Source organism: Hemiscyllium ocellatum, chromosome 4 (genome assembly GCF_020745735.1).
Source record: "Hemiscyllium ocellatum isolate sHemOce1 chromosome 4, sHemOce1.pat.X.cur, whole genome shotgun sequence".
Taxonomy (NCBI): domain Eukaryota; kingdom Metazoa; phylum Chordata; class Chondrichthyes; order Orectolobiformes; family Hemiscylliidae; genus Hemiscyllium; species Hemiscyllium ocellatum.
In genome coordinates this window covers 57,638,800-57,661,652 of record NC_083404.1, presented here as the reverse complement: position 1 = coordinate 57,661,652, position 22,853 = coordinate 57,638,800, and the positions used below count along the sequence as shown (strand labels likewise).

Sequence of the window (22,853 nt, the reverse complement as noted above, 5' to 3'; positions counted from 1 at the left end):
AATAGCAGTAAGGAAAATAGTCATGCTAAGATGTGAGGATATGTTATGAACTGCAAGGCATTCTCTGGAAGATTAAACTTAAAAGCAAGAAAAAAGATTTGTTAAGGTTGCAGATAGACATTTACCAGCATTATTTAATGGAGACAATTATTTGTGTGTTATAGTGTCTTATAAACTATATTAAAATATGTACATGTACAACTTATGCACTACTTCTTCCATTACAAGTTCTGCTGTTCACAGTTATGGCAGACCTTCCTCTGTAAACTAACCAAACTCTAAGTGCAGTCTCCCATGAGTGGTGGAATTATAACTTCTCAATATCTCCCAATTCCTCAACATGCCAAGAGACATCAATCCACCAACTTGCAAGTTGCTGCAAGTTTTGTTATTTAACCATAAATGGTAGAACAAAATTAAAGTACTATTTAAAAATAAGGACGGAATAAATGATTTTAAAATGGATACAGTATTGTATCTGCATGCCCTGGTCTAATAAACTTTTGTTCTCTTCATTTTAGACTACATTTGATCGCAACTCCCTTTGGAAAGCTTTCAACTGAAGTCAACTGGAAGGAAAATGGGGTAAGGTACACTACCTTGCTGTTGTCTATTTTACGCTGCTGTCAAACTTTAAGAATTCACCTTGTGCGCACTGTAACAGGGACTGACTGCATAACAAAGCACAACAAGCTCTTTGACAAAGAGCTTTACAATAAGTAGTTTTACAGAATACATTTCCCTTCCACATCTTTCAATTTGACAGACTAGAACTTCATTTAACTTGGGTTTAGCAACTCTAATATATTGAGCATCCTAATTATAAACTCCAGAGGAATTCCATCTCAGATTTATATTCACCCTCTTAATGCTAAAACACTGGATTTGACTGACTCCTAATATACTTGAATCTTAACATTTCTCACATAAGGTTACAACATAAACATTCACCAAACTATATGCTGCTTGCTTTTCTTTCTCTTCGAATGTAATGGGGTGAAAAGTAACCAGCATTTGATCTGCTAGGGCTCATCTCTCACAGACGTAATTATCTGTTCCTTCCAGTTCCACAACTAAGAGGCACAAGGTTACAGAAAAACAAAATCAAATCCTTTATAAATTATCCCCTCTCTATTCCAAATTTAAAAAATACCTAAAAGATTCCTGATCAAAGTAACTACAATCATTGTAACAATATATTCACACAGCTGAAAAAATTCTGTAATAATTCCAGACACAGTGTTTAATTAATTAAACAGCCATTTACAAATTCAGAATTAAAAAGCAAACAGGGTTAAAAGATGGCATGTTCAGCCACAAACAAGTGGCCAAGCCACTGGTGATGTAATTGCAGGAAGCAGAAACACAGTCACACTAAATGTCATATTCTTCATTTTGGAATTAGAATTGCCCAGCAGTGCTGGGATCGCACTGAAGGAGACGGACGATAGAAGGATCACTTTTGGCACCTCGGATGAACTCCTCAAGGGACAGCTTTCCTAGAAAAAAAAGGAGAATATCTAAACATAGATAATTTAAGAGTAGTCAAGCAGACTGGAAAAATGGGAAGTACAGATGAATGGGAACATGATATATACAGCAGAGTTCTGAACACAATATTTTTATTTTTAAAAAGTTTTCAATAACAAGCACTACATTTCTCGAGACATCAGATCTAATTGTGTATTTCAGCAAAATTTTTTTCCACCACTGAACTGCCTAAATCTGCACTTAAATCAACACTTCATCTCTCACATCTTCATGCCACATGATTTTCATGCTCTTTCATTGTGAATTAATCCATATAACTAGCTGAAAAATCTTAACTGTCAAGAGTGAGGTAGAAGATCTCCCACAGTCTCCATGTAGGTCAGTGCATTGTAGAGTTAGGTACAAAACAGCATGAGAAAAACATGCAAAGACTCGAGGCTGACACTGTAAGTAATAATGGACTTTGGAGAGAGATGTAACCATGACAGGCATATATTCCCCTCAGTTTAATTTCTCTTCCGCATGTTTCCAGTTCCAATGATTTAGCTTACCTCAATATTATATATCACAGATTACTGTGGATATATTGGATGAACCCATTTTAAAAAAGTAACTGCAGTAATGATGGAAACTGTTTTTTTCAACACAAATTCAAATAGCAGTCCGGATGTTAAAAATTACAGGCAGGTTCTTTCATCATCAGATTGGTCAGGATGAAGAAATTTGGTTTTGAGGTGTAAAGCCAAATTGGTCCTTTGAAAAGCAACGAGTGTTTTATTTATAGAATCAAAATGATGCCAATCTGGCACAAATGTGGCTTCAGTTGCTGGAAAGGTTAAAATATGTAAATTTAGAGACAGATGTAATCTATCTAAATGGCTGAACCATCAAGAGAAGAGTGTTCAAATGTAAATTGTTTTAACATATCAATCCAACTTGCTTATTAGCTTATAATGCAAAGAAATGACTGATTCAGCCGTCTTTTGGTTTGGAAAATATATCACATCTTTCATCATTATCTTGAGTCCAATTTCTGGAACTGTATTGAAGTTCATCAGCCAACAAGATTGTATTGCTTATATTTTAAAAAATCACATCAGTAAAGGCTTATGAAAGTCTACATTATCAAAATACATTGTTGTATAATAAATTTGTTGAGAAGTACATTCTGGAAAATAACAATTCAACTCCTGCAGATATTCTACTCTCATTGTTCTTTTTAGATTAGATTAGATTCCCTACAGTCCACATCGACCCTCTGAAGAGTAACCCGCCCAGACCCATTTCCCTCTGACTAAAACTCTGGGCAATTTAGCATGGCCAATTCAGCTGACCTGCACATCTTTGGACTGTGGGAGGAAACCGGAGCGCAAGGAGGAAACCCACGCAGTCACAGGGAGAATGTCTGTGTGGCGTTTATACAGTCACCAGAGGCTGGAATCCTTTTCATTACAGATTTACATGTGAGGGTAGTGTCCATGTCCCAGACTGGGGAACTAATAAAGATAACCAATTTCAGTGCTCCTTGTTACAACTGATATATGAGGATGGCTTACGGAGAAAGACACCAGAGCTCACAGACAAGATATCAGGCTCAACTGTAATATTAGTTCACAAATAAATTACTTGACAACACTGGCATTCTGACAGTCCCTAGTTTCTAAAAGCTTGGTATAACTGATTAAACAGGACAAAATATCCCTATTGCTGGCCCAAATTAATCTCAGTTAGGCTGTGCTCATGATGGGAAATTTGCCACTCCTGACTGCTATTCAGTGACCACTATTAGAAAATGTCCGTGCGTTAATAATAGATAAGTAATCAGTGGGTTCCACTGTGACAGTGTTTGTCCTCATGATGAACCTATCTGTCAATGCCCAAAGGCTCATCTATATAAAAAGTTATTTTAAGCTGCTACTGAAAATAATCTAATACTGTAGCTCTTCAGGAAATGCAGACAAAAGTGGAGAGAAAAATAAAATCTTTCAGCATCTAACACACTTTTGAAGAATAGCAACTTGAGCCGAAGCATCAGAGATAGCCAGTGTTTATAAATTAATGGGTCAGCAGGACAGAAGGAAATATTAAATGTAATGATAATTTTCAAGGTAAAGTAATATCAGTGGCTACCAAAACAAAGACACATTTAATTTCTCTGTGCTATTTTAATGCACTCATTACTTTGGACAGTCTTAGTTTGTGCTTAGAAAACACTGAATCAACAGCAGCTTTAAAACAGCCCAGATAGGAATTTTTATGGTGAAGTTAAAAAGTGCTAATAATATTGTATTCATACATGTGTAAATGGAACTGAAACATTTAGCATTTATTTTGTGTTCTTCAACTAGTCACTTTGGTAAGAAATGTAGAAAGTTACAGTTTATGTTTTGCTTCCCCTTTTAAATACATCCTTTGGGAGTTCTCCAAGATACTTGCCGTAAAAGGTAAGTGCCAGTGCACAGTAGCATATTCTATAAATACTCTATTATGAAGAGAGCTATGGATAAAGGGTTATACTTTCAACCCACACTGCTGAATATTCTAGCACCAAATTACTTGTGGTCTGTTTTTAATCAGTGATATCAACCAAGTTATTTGCAGAGATTGTATAAACATTATCAGTCAATAAATGTTGACTTGTAGGTTATTGACAGTATCATGTCTTATGTAATAGATCATAAAGATGAGCTGTCTGGCGAAATTTTGTAAGAGATGAAGACTCGAGATTATTGTAGAACTGATGAACTCACCATCTCGGTTGGTATCCATCTGTCTGAATATTTTTTCTGTCCTTTTCTCAGGTGTTGACTCATCTTCTGGCATCTTCATCACAGAAGAAACCATTTTATAGATTGCCTATAAAACATTTTAAAAAGTACATCTAGCAGTTTTGCATCGACACAGGTTCACATTCACCAGTTGCTGCAGAGTTTGTCTATCAGCCTAATATTGAGTTGAGTTATGTGCTGATGCATTAAATACAAACTTGAATGAAATTATTTTCATTTCCTTTTAGAGGCTAAAATAATATGAAGGCAATCTGCTCCCTGTTACAAGCTTTGGCCTTGCTTTGGATATTGTTTTGTGATGTGTCGCTACCATAAGCATTCCAAGGGACTATATTTGTTAATGGGTCAATGTTTCCCAATATCAAATCATATCATCATAAAAGTTAGGAGCATAACAATAATATCCATGATCTGAGCTTGACATAAAAGCAAAATACTACAGACATTGAAAATCTGAAATGAAACCAGAAATTGTTGGGAATACTAAGCAGATCTAACAGCATCTGTGGAGAGAGAAACAGTTAATGATTTGAATTGAATTTGATGCTTCTGCATTTCATATTTGATCAGCTGAGTATTTCCACTCTCACATGTAGCCTTATGCATGATTCTCCAATCATACTGAAGGTAGCCAGAAATGCATTGGTGAGATAAGGTCAGCTTTTAAATGTAAAAACAGCCATATTATAGAATCATAGAATCCCTACACTGTGGAAGCAGGCCTTTCAACACCAAACTAGACCCATTCCCCTACCTTTCCCTTTAGCATTTCCCATGGCTAATCCACCTAATCTGCACAATTTTGGACTGTGGGAGGAAACCCATGCAGACATGGGGAGAATGTGGCAAACTCCACACAGACAGTCACCCAAGGTTGGAATCAAACCCAGGTACTTGGCTAGCACTGCTGCCTCACAACGCTAATGAGCCACTGTGCCGCCCCAATTGTATCGGAAAGCATAAAAAAAATTATCTCAAACACATTAGACAATAATATCAGACACCATCAAGTATTTCCAAGAGAGAAAATCACGTTGCTCTAAGTGCTGAAAAACTGTTATAAACAAATCTCACCTCAATTCATCAAAATGCCTGAATTCAAGAGAACAAGTAATGAACCATACACTGCACTCTCTCTACTACTCTTAACTATTCCTATTTGGCCTGCTGTTTGTGACTATCTCTGGGGTTGATCTCACCAGGGTTTTCCTTGCTAGGCTAGGCTTCTTCCCAAGGCAAAAGTGAGGACTGCAGATGCTGGAAACCTCTATTCCTGATGAGGGGCTTTTGCCCGAAGCATCGATTTCCCTGCTCCTCGGATGCTGCCTGACCTGCTGCGCTTTTCCAGCACCACTCTGATCTCGGCTTCTTCCCAAGCCTTGTTGTCTGGCTGACCAAATATCTTCTTTCTTCTTCCCGAGCAGAAGTGAAAGACTGTGATTGTCACTCCACCTCTCACTCAGAAACTCAAACCTGTCAACTACAATTAATGATCCATTTTCACAGAAATCCATCATTACTAAAATAAAGATCTGCATAGAATTTACAGCACGAAACCATTCTCAGCAGTTATCCTCACACTGAGCTCATCTCAATATTTGTGAACATTCACTGGAATTCCAAACAACTTTAATTATCTAAATTACTCTGAAGTAGATGTCTCCTCTGAATTTTGAATGACTGTTCCTAACTCTGCTGCTTTGTGAATTTAACCCATTGAGAATTACATTTCCCTCAAAAGATAAAAGGTCAGAAAGGTATATGCTTGCCTTCATCAGTTGGGGCATAGAGTATAAAAATTGGCAAGTCATGTTGCAGCTGTATAGAACTTTAGTCAAGCCACCTTTGAAATACTGCCTACAGTTTTGGTCGCCCCACTACCTGAAGAATGTGGAAGGTTTGGTTTACCAGGATGTTACCAGTATGTTACCTGGTATGGAGAGTATTAGCAATGAGGAGATATCGGACAAACTCAGTTTATTTTCACTTGAACTTCGGAGGTTGAGCAACAACCTGAATACAAAATTATGAGGGGCAGGGATAAATATGAGTCAGAGTCTTTTACCCAGGGTGGAACTGTCAATTATTAAGGGACATAGGTTTAAGGTAAAAGGAGATGTGACAGGCAAGTTCTTTTTATGCAGAGGGTGGTTAGTGCCTAGCATGCACAGCCAAAGGAGGTGGCAGAAGCAGATACAATAACAACATTTAAAAGGCATCTTGACAGATGCATAAATACGCAGGGAATAGATACGGTCCACATACAGGTTAAGAGGTTTTTATTTTAAAAAAGCACCATTTCTCAGCCCAATCTTGGTGGGCCAAAGTGTGCTGTATTGCTCTTTGTAATTTACACAATACTTCCCATGGAAGCACAATTCTAAACCTAAGAGTGTGATATCCCACTCCAAAACCTCAATGATATGCTTTGAGTAACAGAACTTACAATTTTTCTGGAACAAATTCGTATCACAATATCATTACTGCAAGATACTCACAATCTTCTGCGAGGAAGTATTTTAATGCCCTAACCTGTTTCCATTCATGTTCCACAATGCAATCTAAAAAGAGTGCTAGCGGGTTGTGGATTCCTTTGTTCTGTTGCAGCTCCTTGTCCTTCTAGTTTTGTTTTAGTAAGACTGGTGACAAAAAGGCTGTGGAAGTGCGACCACTAAGATTTCTTGATAGCATCAGGAAGAAATTATTGCCCCCATTTAAAATTACACATTCAGATTCATACAATAAATTTAATATCTGATTCAATTCAGATTGGCTGAATTGCACTTCAGAGAACTCGGTCAAGAAAATCCTCCCAGTGGTGTAGTTGGGGGCACTTACCTGACATTGAGCTGAATATAGTGAGAATGGTACTATTGCTGGCTCTGTCTGTGTGTGACCCTCAGGGGGCATGAGGCTGATGCTAGCTAATGATAATCATTTACTGTCCATTACTGACATTCCTCACCCCAATGACTCTCAGCAATTCACCAAGAGTGAATAATATGCAAAATACAAAGTGTATCTCATATGCTTCTCTGCTATGAAGTATATTCCACCAAATGAATAGGGTCAATAGGCTAAATAGTTTTCTTTCAAATTTACATCAAGAGTGTTTAAATAGATTTGAGAACAGAACCTGATACAGCAATTTTTTTTATTAGAACCACTGCCTCTAAAGTGATTACCCATAGGAATAAATGTGGATGCAATTACAGAATTCCTACAGAATGGAAGGAGGTCATTCAGCCCATCAAAACCAAACCGACCCTCCGAAAAGCATGCCACCCAGATCCACACCTCTAACCTATCGCTGTAACTCTGTATTTACCATGACCAATCCATCTAGCCTGCACAGCCTTGAACACTGTGGGCAATTTAGCATGGCCAATCTAACTAACCTGCATATCTTTCAACTGTGGAAGGAAACCAGAACTCCCAGAGGAAATCCACACAGACACGGAGAATATGCAAACTCCACACAGTCACCTGAGGGTGGATTCGAACCTGGGTTCCTGGTGCTGTGAGGCAGCAGTGCTAACCAGTGAGCAACTGTGCAATGAAGACTTACCATGTTGAGTACTTCAACAACACTTACAATCAGAGGGGCTCAGGATTCCACTACTTAATAGATTACAGTATTAGTGATGAAGGCTAACGGAGCCCATTGTCCTCATCAAACGAGGTAGCCACACCGGCTCATTCAACTGAAGTGGAAGTGGCTGGCAAGGATGCCTGAACCCAGAAGGGAGGTTAACTTAAAAGGGTCAGTAGATTAAATGGACGTCCAACATAAAAGGCAAATCAACAGAAAAAGTTAACACAAAGATAGGATGACTGCAAAGGAAAGAAAAGTAATTCAACTTAAAAAACCTTTAAATACAGTTACAATCATAATATAGCCTCCGAGTTAGGTTAACATCACACTATGCCTTTATGGAGACTAGGTGATTGAGCAGCCATCAGAAGTACAATTTGTAAAGACATTTAGAGACGGATTATAATGGTTGTCATTTTTCATGAATCTTACAATTAGTTTAAAATTTAAGTCACTGAAATTGTTGCAGTTTGTTTACTTGCTTGCTGCTTGGAAAAATTTTTAGCAGAATTGTCTCGGTCGTTTTTTTTTAAACCACTTTCATTCAAAGTGCAGCTCTCTCATTTTTCAAACTCACAGACAGCTATGTGTAACAGCAGTTTTGCCAATAAACACAGCCCATAATTAAACCTCTGGGAGCTAAGAATCACCTTGGAAAGTCCAGGAGAACTGAAGGTCTACTTGACAGACAGTATAAAGTATATTCATGAAGCATGTTTTCAATTGTGCTAAAAGAAAACAAGAGAATGTTCTGTTTTGTGATTTAAATACAAGTTGCCTACCAAAATAATGTTTAGTCAATAGTGTTTTTAGTCTTTTGTTATAGTAAAACTCTTATAATGTGAAATCTTGCTGTAACACCATTACAGCTACTAACTTTTAAACAAAATTTATCAGTGTGTACATAGATTGTAACATCATTCTCAGATGATCTGCTACTGAAACCCTCATTTACGCCTTTCTTACCTCAATACTCTATTTCAATCCACTCTTGGCAGATTTCTCACATTCTTCATTCTGTAAACTTGAAGTCAACTAAACCTTTGCTGTCTATATAACTGTATAAAACATTAGTTAGGCCACAGACAAAGTACTGTGCAGTTCTAGAATCCACATTATAGGAGCATTGTGATTGCACTAGTGAGAGTGCACTGGTGAAGGAGAAAGGATTTACCAGGATGTTGTCAGAGCTAGTGAGTTTTACTTATCAAGGGAGACTGGACAAACTGGGACTGTTTTCCTTGGAACAGAGGATACTGAGGGGGGGACATGATTAAAATATATAAAATCTTGAGAAGCATAGATAAGGTAGACAGGAAGAAACTTTTTCCCTTGTTAAAGGGACCAATGACCATGGGACATACCTTTAAGGTAGGAGGCAGGAGATTTAGAGACAATGAGGGGAAAAATGTTTTCATCCCAAGAGTGATGGGAATCTGGAACTCACTGCTTGTAAGGGAAGTAGAGGAAGAAATCCTCATAACATTTAAGTAGTATTTAGATATATAGGTGATGCCAAAGCATGCAAAGCTATGGGGCAAGTGCTGGAAAATGAAATTAGAATAGTGAGATAGTTGTTTTTGACCAGTACACACACAATGGGCCAAAGGATTCTGTGCTATAGACTTCCATAACTCTATATTTTAACTTGCACCAAGTCCTTTTCCCATATTACTCTTATGCTGGATGCTGACATACAACAGATCCTTGTTAAGCATTGCCATGATTTTAATATTCTCCTATTTGTTTTCATTTGCCGCGCTTGTCCCTACTCCTGTAAACAGCTCCAGCACCACAAATCCCTCAAGATAACAGCACTCCTCTCATTCTGGCCTCTTGAATATCTCCATTTGCTCCAACACTGGTGGCTGTCCTTCAAGTTACCTTGGCCCCAAACTCTGGAAAACTGCTCCTACACATCTGTCTGTATACCTCACTTTGCTCCTTTATAATACTCCTTAAAACCTACCACTTTGACCAAGACTTTGATCATTGGATTTATTATTTCGTTATATGGCTCTGCGAAGTTAAACTTTTTCAGACAGCAGAAATTAGTGTACCAATGGATCAACATATCCATTGACACAATGGAGTTACAACAATACAGTTTCAGTGTTTTTTGCAAAACATGTAATTTACCCATAGCCTGTTCATAATTTGGGGCAAGAACTGTACTAAAACACTGATTCACAATTATTGTTTTCTGCTTCTAGACTGAAGATGGCACTACGTTTGTGCTTATATTTGAGAAATAAATGGCATCCTACTAAACTTATACCGCATTAAATTGTTAAATTACATTGGATTACACAAAATGTACAGCACAGAAAAAGCCATTTGACCCAATGCCAGTGTTTATGCAGCAGTCATATCTCCTCCCAGCTTTTCTCTACTTTTATATTCATTGACTCCCATCTTATCTGCATCTATAGTTTCCCTTTAAATGTATCTATAATATTCTCTTCAACTACTCCCTGCTGTGATATATTCCATTCTCTCATCACTTTTGACTGAAGGGATTTATTTTGAATTTCCTCAATGGATTTCTTGACAATTCTCTTATAATAGAGCAACACATTTTCAATTCTCTTATAATGATGATCTCTGGTCATGCTCTTCCCCAACAACACAAAGCATTATGTCAGCTTCCACTCTCACAAAAGCTTTCATATATTTAAAGATTTTAATGGAGACACCCCTCAGCCTTCTATTACTAAGAGAGTAAGCCTGTCAACCCTTTCTGGTACACAATTCTGGTGCTGTCCCTGTACATCTCTCCAGTGTTTTTATATCTTGCTTATAATATGGAATGCAAGGTGCAATACAGGTTGAGCTCAACTTTTCTTTTTTCCCCAATTCTATCCATCCCCAAAAGCAAGTGCTTCATTTGTTTTTCTTATGGTGTTGCTAAGCTGTGGAACAAGTTCTAATGATTTCTGTATTTGTGCTCTTAGATCCTTTTGTTCTTCAATCCTACTGAGACCTGCACATTCCAAGAATAAATGCCTTCCCTATTCTTCCTATCAAAATGTACGATCTCAAATTTAACTTCATTTACTAATTATTTGTAAATCATTTTGTAAAGTTTATTAATGTTCTGATATTTGATGCAGTCCTCCTTATTGACAAATCCCTTCAATTTGGTGTCATCTTCAGATTTGAAATAGTGATTTTGATTCGAAATTGATGTAAATTGTACGTCTAGCAATATGTCTAGCACTGATCCTTGTGGAATATCCCATGTTCTGCTACTTGAAATAACTATTCTTTCCTCACAATTTCTGCTTTCTGAATGGAAGCCAGCTAGCAATCCACTCTACCCCAACTCTGCACTCTCAGGCCTTACTATTAGTTTATTATGGAGCATTTATTATGGACCTTTTGACAATCCAGATAAATTAGATTTATGTCATAACATTTTTACTTTCATATAATGTGGCCATCATTGGTTGGACCAGCATTGAGTCCCTGCTCCTAGTTGCCCTTGCGAAGGTGATAGTGAGCTGCATTCTTGAACCACTGCAGTCCAGTTGGAGTATGGTTCTGTTATGAAAGAACTTGCAGATTTTGATGCCAGTGACAGTGAAGGAGCGGTGTTATAGTTCCTAGTCAAGGTGGCGTGTGGCTTGGAGGGGAACTAGTAGGTGCTGCACTTGCCCTTCAAGGTGGTAGAGGTCATGAATTTGGAAGTTGCTGTAGAAGGGCCTTGGTGAGTTGCTGTAATGCATCTTGTGGATTGCACACACCGCTGCCACTGTGTGTCAGTGAAGGGAGTCAATGGTAGACAGTCATCTTCCTGATAACCTAAGTGCTGCAGGGGAGATAAATGGTCAGTAACTATTGTCTCTCACGGTCCCTTAGCTGCTGTAAGGGACGCAGACAGTATGGAGCAGTAGAGGAAATCTTTCACAGAACTCATCTTATTGTATGGCTGTGAACAGAGTGATTTGTAGTCCACCATTCACACTGCATTGGGAAAGGAAAAATATTTTGAATATTGACATTTTTCCCAACAGCACAATGACACCATTAAGTTTCCATTGTCCTTGCACTGTAAGTGACATCATTTAATGCCTCTTTCTAAAGGCTGCAGGATAACTATGATAACATTAGTTGAGCCGGTCTACCTGGCTTAGTAAATAGAGGTGAGTGTGGAAAGAAGTTTTAATGAGCTGATCCACACAGTAGTTGCTGTATATTATTTACCCCTACTGTTGATCTTAACTGATAACTAGGAATGTAAGGTCTTAACTAAAACAAGTGAAAGATAATTAAAATCTATCGTTTGGCAGTTGCCACCATTCTTTCAAATGGAAAATAATTTGTTCATTTCTTCAAAGGATTACAAATTTTAGTTTCTAAATGTGATAATTGCTGTTCAGTTGTGGTTGGGTCAGGATCCTGAAGGATATTGCAGTTACATATCTATTTCAAAAATTCATGTCAAGATAAAATCATAGAGTTGCCTTCTTGAACCAGTATAGTGCTTGCAGCGATGGGAAAATCAGAGTGCAGAGTGCAATTAGGAAGGAAGCTCCAGGATTTTGGCTCAGCAACACTGAAGGAATGGTGATATACATCCAAGTCAGGATGGTGAATGACTCGGAGCAGAACTTGCAGGTGGTGGCATTCCCATGTATCTACTGCCCTGGACTTTGGCAGAGATTGTGCATTTGAAAGATGCTGCCAAAGGAGCTTTGGTCAGTTGTCGACATGGAATAAGTGCACATTGCTGCCACTGTGTGTGAGTGGTGAAGGAAGTGAATATAAAAAGTGCTAGACTGGTGCCATTCGAATGAACTGCTTTGACCTGAATGGTGTCAAATTTCTTGAATATTGTTGGAACTACACTCAACCAGGTAAGTGAGGAGTATTGTCACATTCCTGACTTGTACCTTGTAGATAGTGGACAGATATTGCGGAGTCAGGAAGTGAGTTACTTGCCACAGAATTCCTAGCCTCTGACCTATTCTTGTAGCCACTGTATTTATATGGCTGGTCTGGTTCAATTTCTGGTCAATGGCAAGCCCCAGGATTTTGGCAGTGGGGGATTCAGCAATGCTCAGACCCTTGAATGTGGGGACAATTGTTAGATTCTCTCTTGTTGGAGATGGTTATTGCCTGGTACTTGTATAGTAACAAATGTTGCTTGGCACTTTTTATCTCAAGTCTTGCTGCATTTGGATATGGAATGCTTTAGTATCCGAGGAGTCATGAATGACGATGAACATTGCACAGCGAACATTTTCAAAACTGTCTTCTGATTGAGGGAAGGTCATTAATGAAGCAGTTGAAGATGGTTGGGCCTGGTGGAGAACTCCTGCAGTGGTGTCCTAGGGGTGAGATAATTTGATCTTCAACAATCTAATACTATTTCTTTGCCCCTTTTCTTTCTTAATTTTTCCTTTATACTTCTCACTTCTTTGTAATTTCATATATTTTGCAAGATGATCGTTTAGAAATCCAAATAGCTGGCATGCAAAACTTTTTCCTACACTCTAGCCATTCCATTAGGAGGATTATACAAAGCAAATGATTTCTAATCATGAATATTGGTGATGTTAGGTGGAATACTAGAGCTCAGTAAGAATGACGGTGATTACAATCAGTTTATAGGTGAGCTGGATGTTCAGTTTTAAACAGTATTCATTATAATGATGTTAGACAATGTTTCCATCAGTTGGAGAGTCTCTAACGAGGCAGCATTGTCTTTTTATTCTGTATCTCTAATTTAAAACGATGCAAAGGAATTTCTTTTTGGACCAATTAGTGAATGTCTTGAAATCTCTACCCAAGAGAGTGATGGAGGCTACATCGCTGAAAATATCTAAACAGGAGGGAGTCAGAACTTCGAAATATTGAGGAGATGACAGCTTTCAGGAGAGGACACGAGGTAAGCCTGGGTCAGATCAGCAGGGCAGGCTTGAGGGGCTTAATGGTCTAATATTGCTCCTGTTTCTTATGTTCTGATGCTTTTCTTTTAGATATCAGTGAGGCTCAGGTAAATGGTGGCTGGGAGGGCTGCCAGTGCTAAATGGTGACTAAGGCTCAGAAATCAATACACGGTGTCACGTGCTATAACATACAACAGTTTGGCTGATAAGAGTTCATGGGAGCAAGAGGTGTCTCATGGCTGGAAGAATCTCAAGAAAGGGCAGCATCAGGGCTATAAGAGGAAGGGACTCTGATGATAATGGAGGCAAAAGCAAGCTGCAGAAGTAACTTAGGGCCTCTTAGATACAATGATCTCTGGTGTTCCTCATATGTGTCTTGCATTGTTGATTGTCAGAAAAGGCCCATCTGATTCATGATTGTCCTTTAGGGAAGGAAACTAACATTCTTCCCTGGTTTGGCCCATGTGTAACTCCAGATCCACAACAATGTGGTTGACTCTTAAAGCCCCCTGGGCAATTAGGGATGGGTAACAAATCTTGCCTCACCAGCAATGCCCTTATCCCATAAATGCATTTTTTAAAAAGTAAGGACGGAGTCAGGAAAAGGGCTTAGACAGAAACCTGGAGAAAAAGTACGGTGCTCAGAGTAGTGGAGATGGAGACCCAACAGCACTCGATGTGCATTGAGATCAGCTGCTGTTGGTACACCAGTTGTATCTAAGATAAACTCAAGTCTGCACTCCTTGGACTTGAGCAAGTGAAGTCTGGGTGGCTGATGTCATGGGAATCAAAATGTGAGAGGATAAAAGTTTGGCTGAGAGCCAGTGCATCAAAAGTGAAGATGGGGGTAGTTGAGCAATCTGGGAGCAATAAAACCATGAACAACTATTGCAAGGTCAAAGGCCAGGCAATGGCTGTTTGAATATAATGCCTTAAGTAATTTGTAGTAGAATTTATTTCCCAGGGTTGAATGCAGAAGGTGCTTATGTGGGAAAAGAATTGGGAATTTGATGATGAGGGATGTAACATGAGCTTGGTAAATAGTGAAGGCTTGGTGGTGAATATGAAGGAGAGACATCTGATGGCCACTGGAAAAGTGGAGCTGACCTGAACATTAAGAGTAAGCTGTTTTCAAGACAGAACCTGAGGGAAAATGGCAGGAAAACTGTACATTTTGGGGTAAAACTGGAGGTGGATTTAGGAGTGGCGGGAGTGGTAAACAATGAAAAGTTTAACCAAGGGGCAAGGAGTGTGGAGTAAGATGAAGTAGGAGGAATAACAAAAGCAGAAACAAAGTCTTAACCCTTTATTTGTTTGATTGGATTCTTGCTAGGAAAGGATATTTACCCCTTGCCTTCATTTCCACTGGGGCCGAAACCCAGTGTTTCTGCCGTGAATGTAAACCTTGCACAGTATTTTGTGCCAGAAATTAATGCAAAAAATGTGAAATTTCGTGCTTGTAGCACCAAACTAGGAAAATATTACTGAGGCCCATTGAGCCAGTTTCACCGGTTAGAAGTGACCTCTGTTCTGTGCAACAACATGTTGAAATGTGACCATGATGTCTCACAGAGCAAGAACCAAGTAGGGCCACAAAATCTAGAGCTTTCATTTCCACTCATGTTTAAAGAGGATAATCCAGAGAAAAAGGGAGAGACAAATAAAACAAAAATTAGTGTATGGAAAAATTTGGATCACAATATGGAATCATTTACTGTTCAGTGTTGATACTCCTTCTGGGAAAGGAAATGGTTTGGGCTTAGCTGGTTACACAAGTTGCAAACTTTCAATACATACTGTCAGCTCTTAAAGAAACATTGCTATTGTGTTTTTGTTTAGACAATGATGAATTTGGCGAAATGTGAATAACATAATAATCATAAAGTAGACTTTACTTTAACAGCAACTGCACTGGAATAAAACATAAAAACTTAGAGGAGGCAAAAACATATTCGAAGCAGTCTTGTTTCCCCAATGCTGGATGTGGATTTCTCTAAACATGTGTTCGGCTATAATCGACCTTCAGTGCTGAAGTAATCACTGCTGTAGAGTAGAGATTCCAGGTTGAAAGCTACTGGGTGTACAGACTTAGCAATTTGCTGTACCTTTGTATATGTGCATACTGAGAGCAGTGAGAACTGAACGTGGACAGAGACAAGTACGTAAAGTGTTCTGATGTACAATCAGGCTTCTTCTTTAAAGATCAGCGTGTTGAAACACTGCATGGCCAATGAACTGAGCCTGCCCCATTAAACATTCTGAATGGCAGAAAGAGTGAGAATAAATGTGGGAATAATGTATTAGACCTTTTAATCCTACACTACTACATCCTTTGGCCCTGAACAAGATTCTAATGGACACCAAGAAGAATAACTGTCCTTCTGAAGTATTCAACATTCTTTCAAATTACCTACATGGATGAAATGTCTTTATCACTGGGATCCTCCAAGAAAAAGACTGTAGTGAGTGTTCTCAATTATCTTAATTTACTTCACTTGAATTGAAGTCCGACTGGTCATCTGAAGTGTCTCGAGAGAATATTTGGCAGTGAGGCTCAACAGGAATCAGGCTCAAACTTTCATTCTGGATGCAGGAATCATGAGCCAGGCCATTTCTCAATTCTGGGTCCAACATGTAATTTTTATAGTCACATGGCAGGAACAAGCTGATTGGGGCGACTATCTCCAAGAGCAGATTTCCATAACAGGCAGCTTAGAAGGACAACTTCATTGACTGGAATATCAGTTTGCTTCTGTAAATTGCTGTTAGGCACCCAATCCTTCACTCCTCACTTATTCCTATTCCCTGAGCCCCCTCCATACTTCCCATGTCGCCTCATCTAGTATCTAATATCAACTGATCTCTTCAGCCCTATAAGAACATTGGAAAGTCTTTGAGATGCTCATGAGACTGTTAGATTAAAGAGTAATCGTTTTCAAAAATTAATATCTTTAAACATTTTGGTAGATCATGAACATTTTAGAAGAGCAAAGAACTACCAAAACAAACCTCCAGTCCCACCAACATCTGTATCAGCAACTCTTGCTGAGCTGCATCTATTAATCAAACTATTAATAGAAGCCTAAAGCACAATTGCATTACTAAAATCTCTGGAGCTGAATAGAGCTGGCCATCTGTTGCACTGTTTCAAAGACTGGACTGTCAATCAAAGGAAAGAAATCAAAGGGGTAAGCTGATACATTAAAATCTGAACCTCGGACTCGACAAGATGTCAGCGCTTCTGTAGAACTGCTGTGGACAGCTCTGCCTAACAGCCAAGGCATACCGTTGTTTTTTGCCATCCCTGCCAACTTATGTGGTGGAATTATTAGTTTAAAACCTTACAGAACACATATTTGTTAATATTTGGGAGTGGGAAGAACCAAAAGGAGGGAGGACACTCCCCTGCAGCACCTACAACACCAGAAACTGCAGCAGCAGCAGCAGCCTCTCCTGAACCCCCCAGGGACCTGACAGACTCGCAGGAATTGGCTGCTGCGATGGAGAGACTTACTTTGAAAGTTGCGGCTGCGATTGAGGAAATCCGTGGGGAGATTCGTGCCCGTGTCCAACCCCTTTATTGGTCAGAGTATTGAGTACAGGAGTTGGGAAGTCATGTTGGGGCTGTACAGGACATTGATTAGGCCACTGTTGGAATATTGCGTGCAATTCTGGTCTCCTTCCTATCGGAAAAATGTTGTGAAACTTGAAAGGGTTCAGAAAAGATTTACAAGGATGTTGCCAGGGTTGGAGTATCTGAGCTACAGGGAGAGGCTGAACAGGCTGGGGCTGTTTTCCCTGGAGCGTCAAAGGCTGAGGGGTGACCTTATAGAGGTTTACAAAATTATGAGGGGCATGGATAGGATAAATAGGCAAAGTCTTTTCCCTGGGGTTGGGGAATCCAGAACTTGAGGGCATAGGTTTAGGGTGAGAGGAGAAAGATATAAAAGAGAACTAAGGGGCAACTTTTTCATGCAGAGGGTGGTACGTGTATGGAATGGGCTGCCAGAGGATGTGGTGGAGGCTGGTACAATTGCACCACTTTAGAGGATTTTGGATGGGTATATGAATAGAAAGGGTTTGGAGGGATATGGGCCGGGGTGCTGGCAGGTGGGACTAGATTGGGTTGGGATATCTGGTCAGCATGGACAGGTTGGACCCGAAGGGTCTGTTTCCACGCTGTACATCTCCATGACTCGCATCCATGCTGCAAAAGCATGAGCAGGAGATCCAGGGCCTCAGGGAGAGGCTGGAGGAGGTGGAGGGTCGAGCGAAGGCCTTGGAAGCTGCGATGGAGTCCTCATCCAGTCAGATCCAGGTGCTGGAGCGAGAGGTGAGAGCCTTGCGAAACCATATCAATGACCTCAAAAAGCGAGGTTGGAGGATAAATCTCCAAATTGTCGGGTTCCCTGAAGGTGAGCAGCCAGTCAGCTTCCTTGAAGCCTGGCTGCTGAAGTTTTTGGGCCTTCACATCAAGTCCAGCAGGCTGCAGATTGAAAGGGCGTGTCGGTTTACAGTGCACAGGTCAGGCCCAGTGCAGCGCCCCCGCTCAGTCCTAGTGCACTTCCATTCATATAAGGACAAACAAAAAGTCATAGAAGCTTCCAGATCCCTGGGAAAAGATCCGCAGGCACTGCTGTACAAGGGGTCAAAAATAAAGTTTTTCGAGGTTTTTTCAGCAGTTGTAATTCGAAAGAGGAAGTCCTTCAATTAAGTTAAAAAGAGGCTGAGGAACCGGGGCATTCAGTACTCCATGAGATACCCCGCCGTACTTCATTTCAGCCACGAGGACTCAGTTTATACATTTGACTCAGCGGATAAGGCTAAAAACTTTGTGGACACTTTAAAATAGACCAATTGGCCTGAAGAATATGGTTAATATTTGTTCTCTTTTCTATCTTTCCCCATGTTTTCCTTTCCTTTTTTTAAATTCCTTTCTTTCTCCCTAATAATTTCCTTTTTGGAAAGGGGGGAAAAGACTTTGGAATAAATTGTTCCTTTTTTTAAAAAACTGCATTTTCTGATGGGAAATTTTGTGGATGTTCTTTGTTATCTCTCCCCCTTTTTATTTTGTTTGTTCTGTTTCTCTTTTCGTCACAAGTAGGGGTGATATGAAGCCAGAGATGGGTGGAGTGCTCATCCTGACTTTGTCTCTTTTTCTGTTGATTTAAGGATCATCTCCTTGTTTTTATTTCTGGCCTAATGCTGGGGCACAGCCCGGGTTTGAAGGAGCTGTGAAGGAGGGGATGGGTAGGAGGAGTGCCACCTATGGGCAGGGGGAAGAGTCTTCCATTCAAGATTCTATAGTTGGTTTTCTTTGTAGTCTTTTGGTAGTAATAGTTGTTTATAGTTATGATAGAGTAGCTTTCGTATGTATAGTTTTTCGATTCTATGAGTCTTTATTTACTTATGCTCGGCGCCTTGTAAGCAGGGTTCTCCCTCCGAGGGGTTCAAAGGTGTCTGAAAGGGGATATGGCTAAGTGTCTTATTAAATGGTGCGCCTGGTACATTAAGGGAAGTCATTCGTCTGTTAAAAGGAAAAAAGTGCTTTCTAGCCTTAAGAGGGAAAGGGATGATATTGCTTTGTTGCGGGAACCCCATCTTAGATTACTTACAGTGTGGAAACTGGCCCTTCGGCCCAACAAGTCCACACCGACCCGCCGAAGCACAACCCACCCATACCCCTTACCTAACACTACGGGCAATTTAGCATGGCCAATTCACCTGACCCGCACATCTTTGGACTGTGGGAGGAAACCGGAGCACCCGGAGGAAACCCACGCAGACACGGGGAGAACATGCAAACTCCACACAGTCAGTCGCCTGTGGGAATTGAACCCAGGTCCCTGGCGCTGTGAGGCAGCAGTGCTAACCACTGTGCCACGATGATGGGGAGCACCTGAAATTAGAACAGGGGTTATGACTGGGTATTCTTTGCATCCTTTACTACTAAAAGTAGGGGAGTGGTGGTACTAATCCAGAAAAATCTTCCGTTTTATATCGCCACCCTCTGGCCACGGTCATCTCCAATAGGGTGAAGTCTGGGAATTTTACGAATGGTAGGAGTAGTCGGCAAGGCTGCCCCCTCTCACCGTTGTTGTTTATGTTGGTGATAGTGCCGCTAGCAGAGGCCATTCGTCAGAACGTCCACATAACTGCTCCGGAAGTTATTAGAGCAGATGAAAGATGAGCAGGGATGGTTTATGATACTTAAAGCCCTGATACATAGGGAGGAATATGGCATTTTAAACGTCGACTGTCCTCCAGCGTATCCCTTCAAATTCTTGATTAGTGCTTTCTCTAAGTTGAGTGCTTTTGGAACACAGCACATTATTATAGCGGGAGATTTTAATTGTCTTTTGAATCCGACAGTGGACAGGATGCCTTGTGGGCCCCCAACTATTTCTTCACAGGCCAAGCAGGTGACTGATTTATGCAAGGAGTTGGGACGAGTGGATATTTGGAGATGTCCTCACCCTACCGGCAGGGACTTCACCTTTTTTTCAAACCCACAATAATGTCACACGAGGATTGACCTCTTTCTGGCTCCTTTGGCCCTTCTGGATTCAATTATGGGTTGTAAAATTGGGAATATAGCTATCTCTGATCATGTGGCAGTATATATGGAGGTTAAGGCCAGGAGTGAGGGGCTAGGTTTGCAGCACTGGCATTTGGACCCTTTTCACCTTAAGGATTCCAAATTTGTGGAATACATTTTGAAGGAGTTTCAGGAATTCTTGACTATCAACTCAGGCACGGCTAGTAGTCCGTCCATGCTGTGGAAGACTGCTAAGGCCTTTGCTAGGGGATTAGCTATTTCCTATTCGGCTAGCCAGAAATGGCAGAAGGAGGAACAGCAGCATCTACTTGAGACACGGTTGAAAGCCGCTGAGGTGGCACATTTTGCATGGCCTTCAGTGACTAAGCTATAGCGGATCATGGCCCTTCGGGCTGCCTTGAATTCAATACTGACACAAAACACAAAGAAAGAACTTGCTTTTGCTCAACAGAAGCTGTTCAAATATGGGGATAGGCCAGGGAAGTATTTACCATACCTGACTAGGAAAAAGCGTGCTCCGCAATCCATTACTGCAATCAGAGACAGTGCCGGGGTCCTTACGCACGATGCTAAAAAGATTAATGAGGCTTTTCGGACCTTTTACTCTGAACTATATTGTCTGAAGGTTGTGAAGACAGGAGGGCTAAAATTGAGACCTTTTTAAAGAACCTGAATCTCCCAGGGGTAACCTTGGAACAGGCCTCTCTGCTTAATGCTGCCTTGACAGTTCAGGAAATACAGGAAGCAGCTAGGCAACTAGGCAACTTCAGAGTGGGAAAGCGCCTGGTCTTAATAGTCTTCTCGGTGAGTTTTATAAGAGGTTTATAGGGATTTTATCAGAGCCGATGTTGGAGATGTACAATCGCTCCTATATGCATGAATGCCCACCACCATCTTTGACAGAAGCTAATATTTCCTTAATTCTTAAGAAGGGGAAGGTTCCTGAGGATTGTGCCTCACACAGGCCCAACTCTCTATTAAATTCAGATTTCAAGATTCTGTCCAAGATCCTGGCACTGAGATTGGTGAAGGTGTTGCCCCATATTGTGAAAGAGGACCAGACAGGCTTTATAAGGGGCCACAGGTCCTCTAATAATATTAGAAGGTTGCTGAATGTGGTCCAAGTTTATTAGCAACAATCGATTCAGGGGTTGGAGATTTCCTTAGATGCAGAGAAAGCATTTGACCGGGTGGAATGGCCATATCTTTTTTATGTTTTAGAACAGTTTGGGTTGGGTGGGGTCTTTGCTAGGTGGGTGAAGGTTTTATATCGCCACCCTCTGGCCACGGTCATCACCAACGGGGTGAAGTCTGGGAATTTTACGAATGGTAGGAGTAGTCGGCAAGGCTGCCCCCTCTCACCGTTGTTGTTTATGTTGGTGATAGTGCCGTTGGCAGAGGCCATTCATCAGAACGTCCACATAACTGCCCCGGAAGTGGGATCGAGGGCACACAAGATTACACTGTATGCAGTCGATGTCCTTCTGTTTTTATCGAACCTGATGACCTCCATAGCCCATTTGACACAATGTATCAATTAATTTGGGGCTATTTCAGGATATAAGATTAACTTTGCAAAATCGGTTGCTATGCCTTTGGGGAACCTTAAGGATGTACCAGAAGTTGAAGGTGGCCCTAAGCTCCCTTTTAACTCAAAGATCAGCAAGGCAGTCTTTGTGTGGAGCCACAGAAAATGGGGGAGAAACTAAATGAATATTTTGCATCAGTATTTACTGTGGAAAAGGACATGGAAGATATAGATTGTAGGGAAATAGATGGTGACATCTTGCAAAATGTCCAGATTACAGAGGAGAAAGTGCTGGATGTCTTGAAATGGTTAAAAGTGGATAAATCCCCAGGACCTGATCAGGTGTACATGAGTACTCTGTGGGAAGCTAGAGAAGTGATTGCTGGGCCGCTTGCTGAGATATTTGTATCGTCGATAGTTACAGGTGAGGTGCCAGAAGACTGGAGGTTGGGAAACATGGTGCCACTGTTTAAGAAGGGCGGTAAAGAAAAGCCAGGGAACTATAGACCAGTGAGCCTGACCTCAGTGGTGGGCAAGTAGTTGAAGGGAATCCTGAGGGACAGGATGGACATGTGTTTGGAAAGGCAAGGACTGATTCGGGATAGTCAACATAGCTTTGTGCATGGGAAATCATGTCTCACAAACTTGATTGAGTTTTTTGAAGAAGTAACAAAGAAGATTGATGAGGGCAGAGCAGTAGATGTGATCTATATGGACTACAGTAAGGCATTCAACAAGGTTCCCCATGGGAGACTGATTAGCAAGGTTAGATCTCATGGAATACAGGGAGAACTAGCCATTTGGATACAAAACTGGCTCAAAGGTAGAAGACAGAGGGTGGTGGTGGATGGTTGTTTTTCAGACTAGAGGCCTGTGACCAGTGGAGTGCCACAAGGATCAATGATGGGCCCTCTACTTTTTGTCATTTACATAAATGATTTGAATGTGAGCATAAGAGGTACAGTTAGTAAGTTTGCAGATGATGCCAAAATTGGAG

General features: G+C 40.5%; 1 protein-coding gene across 11 annotated transcripts in view; it reads right to left on the bottom strand.

Moving 5' to 3' along the window:
- Nucleotides 1-1,254: 1,254 nt before the first annotated feature.
- Nucleotides 1,255-22,853, bottom strand: part of LOC132815383 (neurocalcin-delta) — a 313,099-nt gene continuing 291,500 nt past the window's right edge. For all 11 annotated transcript variants that reach the window (XM_060824272.1, XM_060824270.1, XM_060824276.1 and 8 more), the window contains 2 exons: nucleotides 4,242-4,347; nucleotides 1,255-1,499 (listed from right to left, as the gene is read on the bottom strand). In XM_060824272.1, the coding sequence (XP_060680255.1) occupies nucleotides 1,402-1,499; nucleotides 4,242-4,347 (204 nt within the window). In that variant the 3' untranslated portion in view covers nucleotides 1,255-1,401. The remainder of the gene's footprint in view (nucleotides 1,500-4,241; nucleotides 4,348-22,853) is intronic.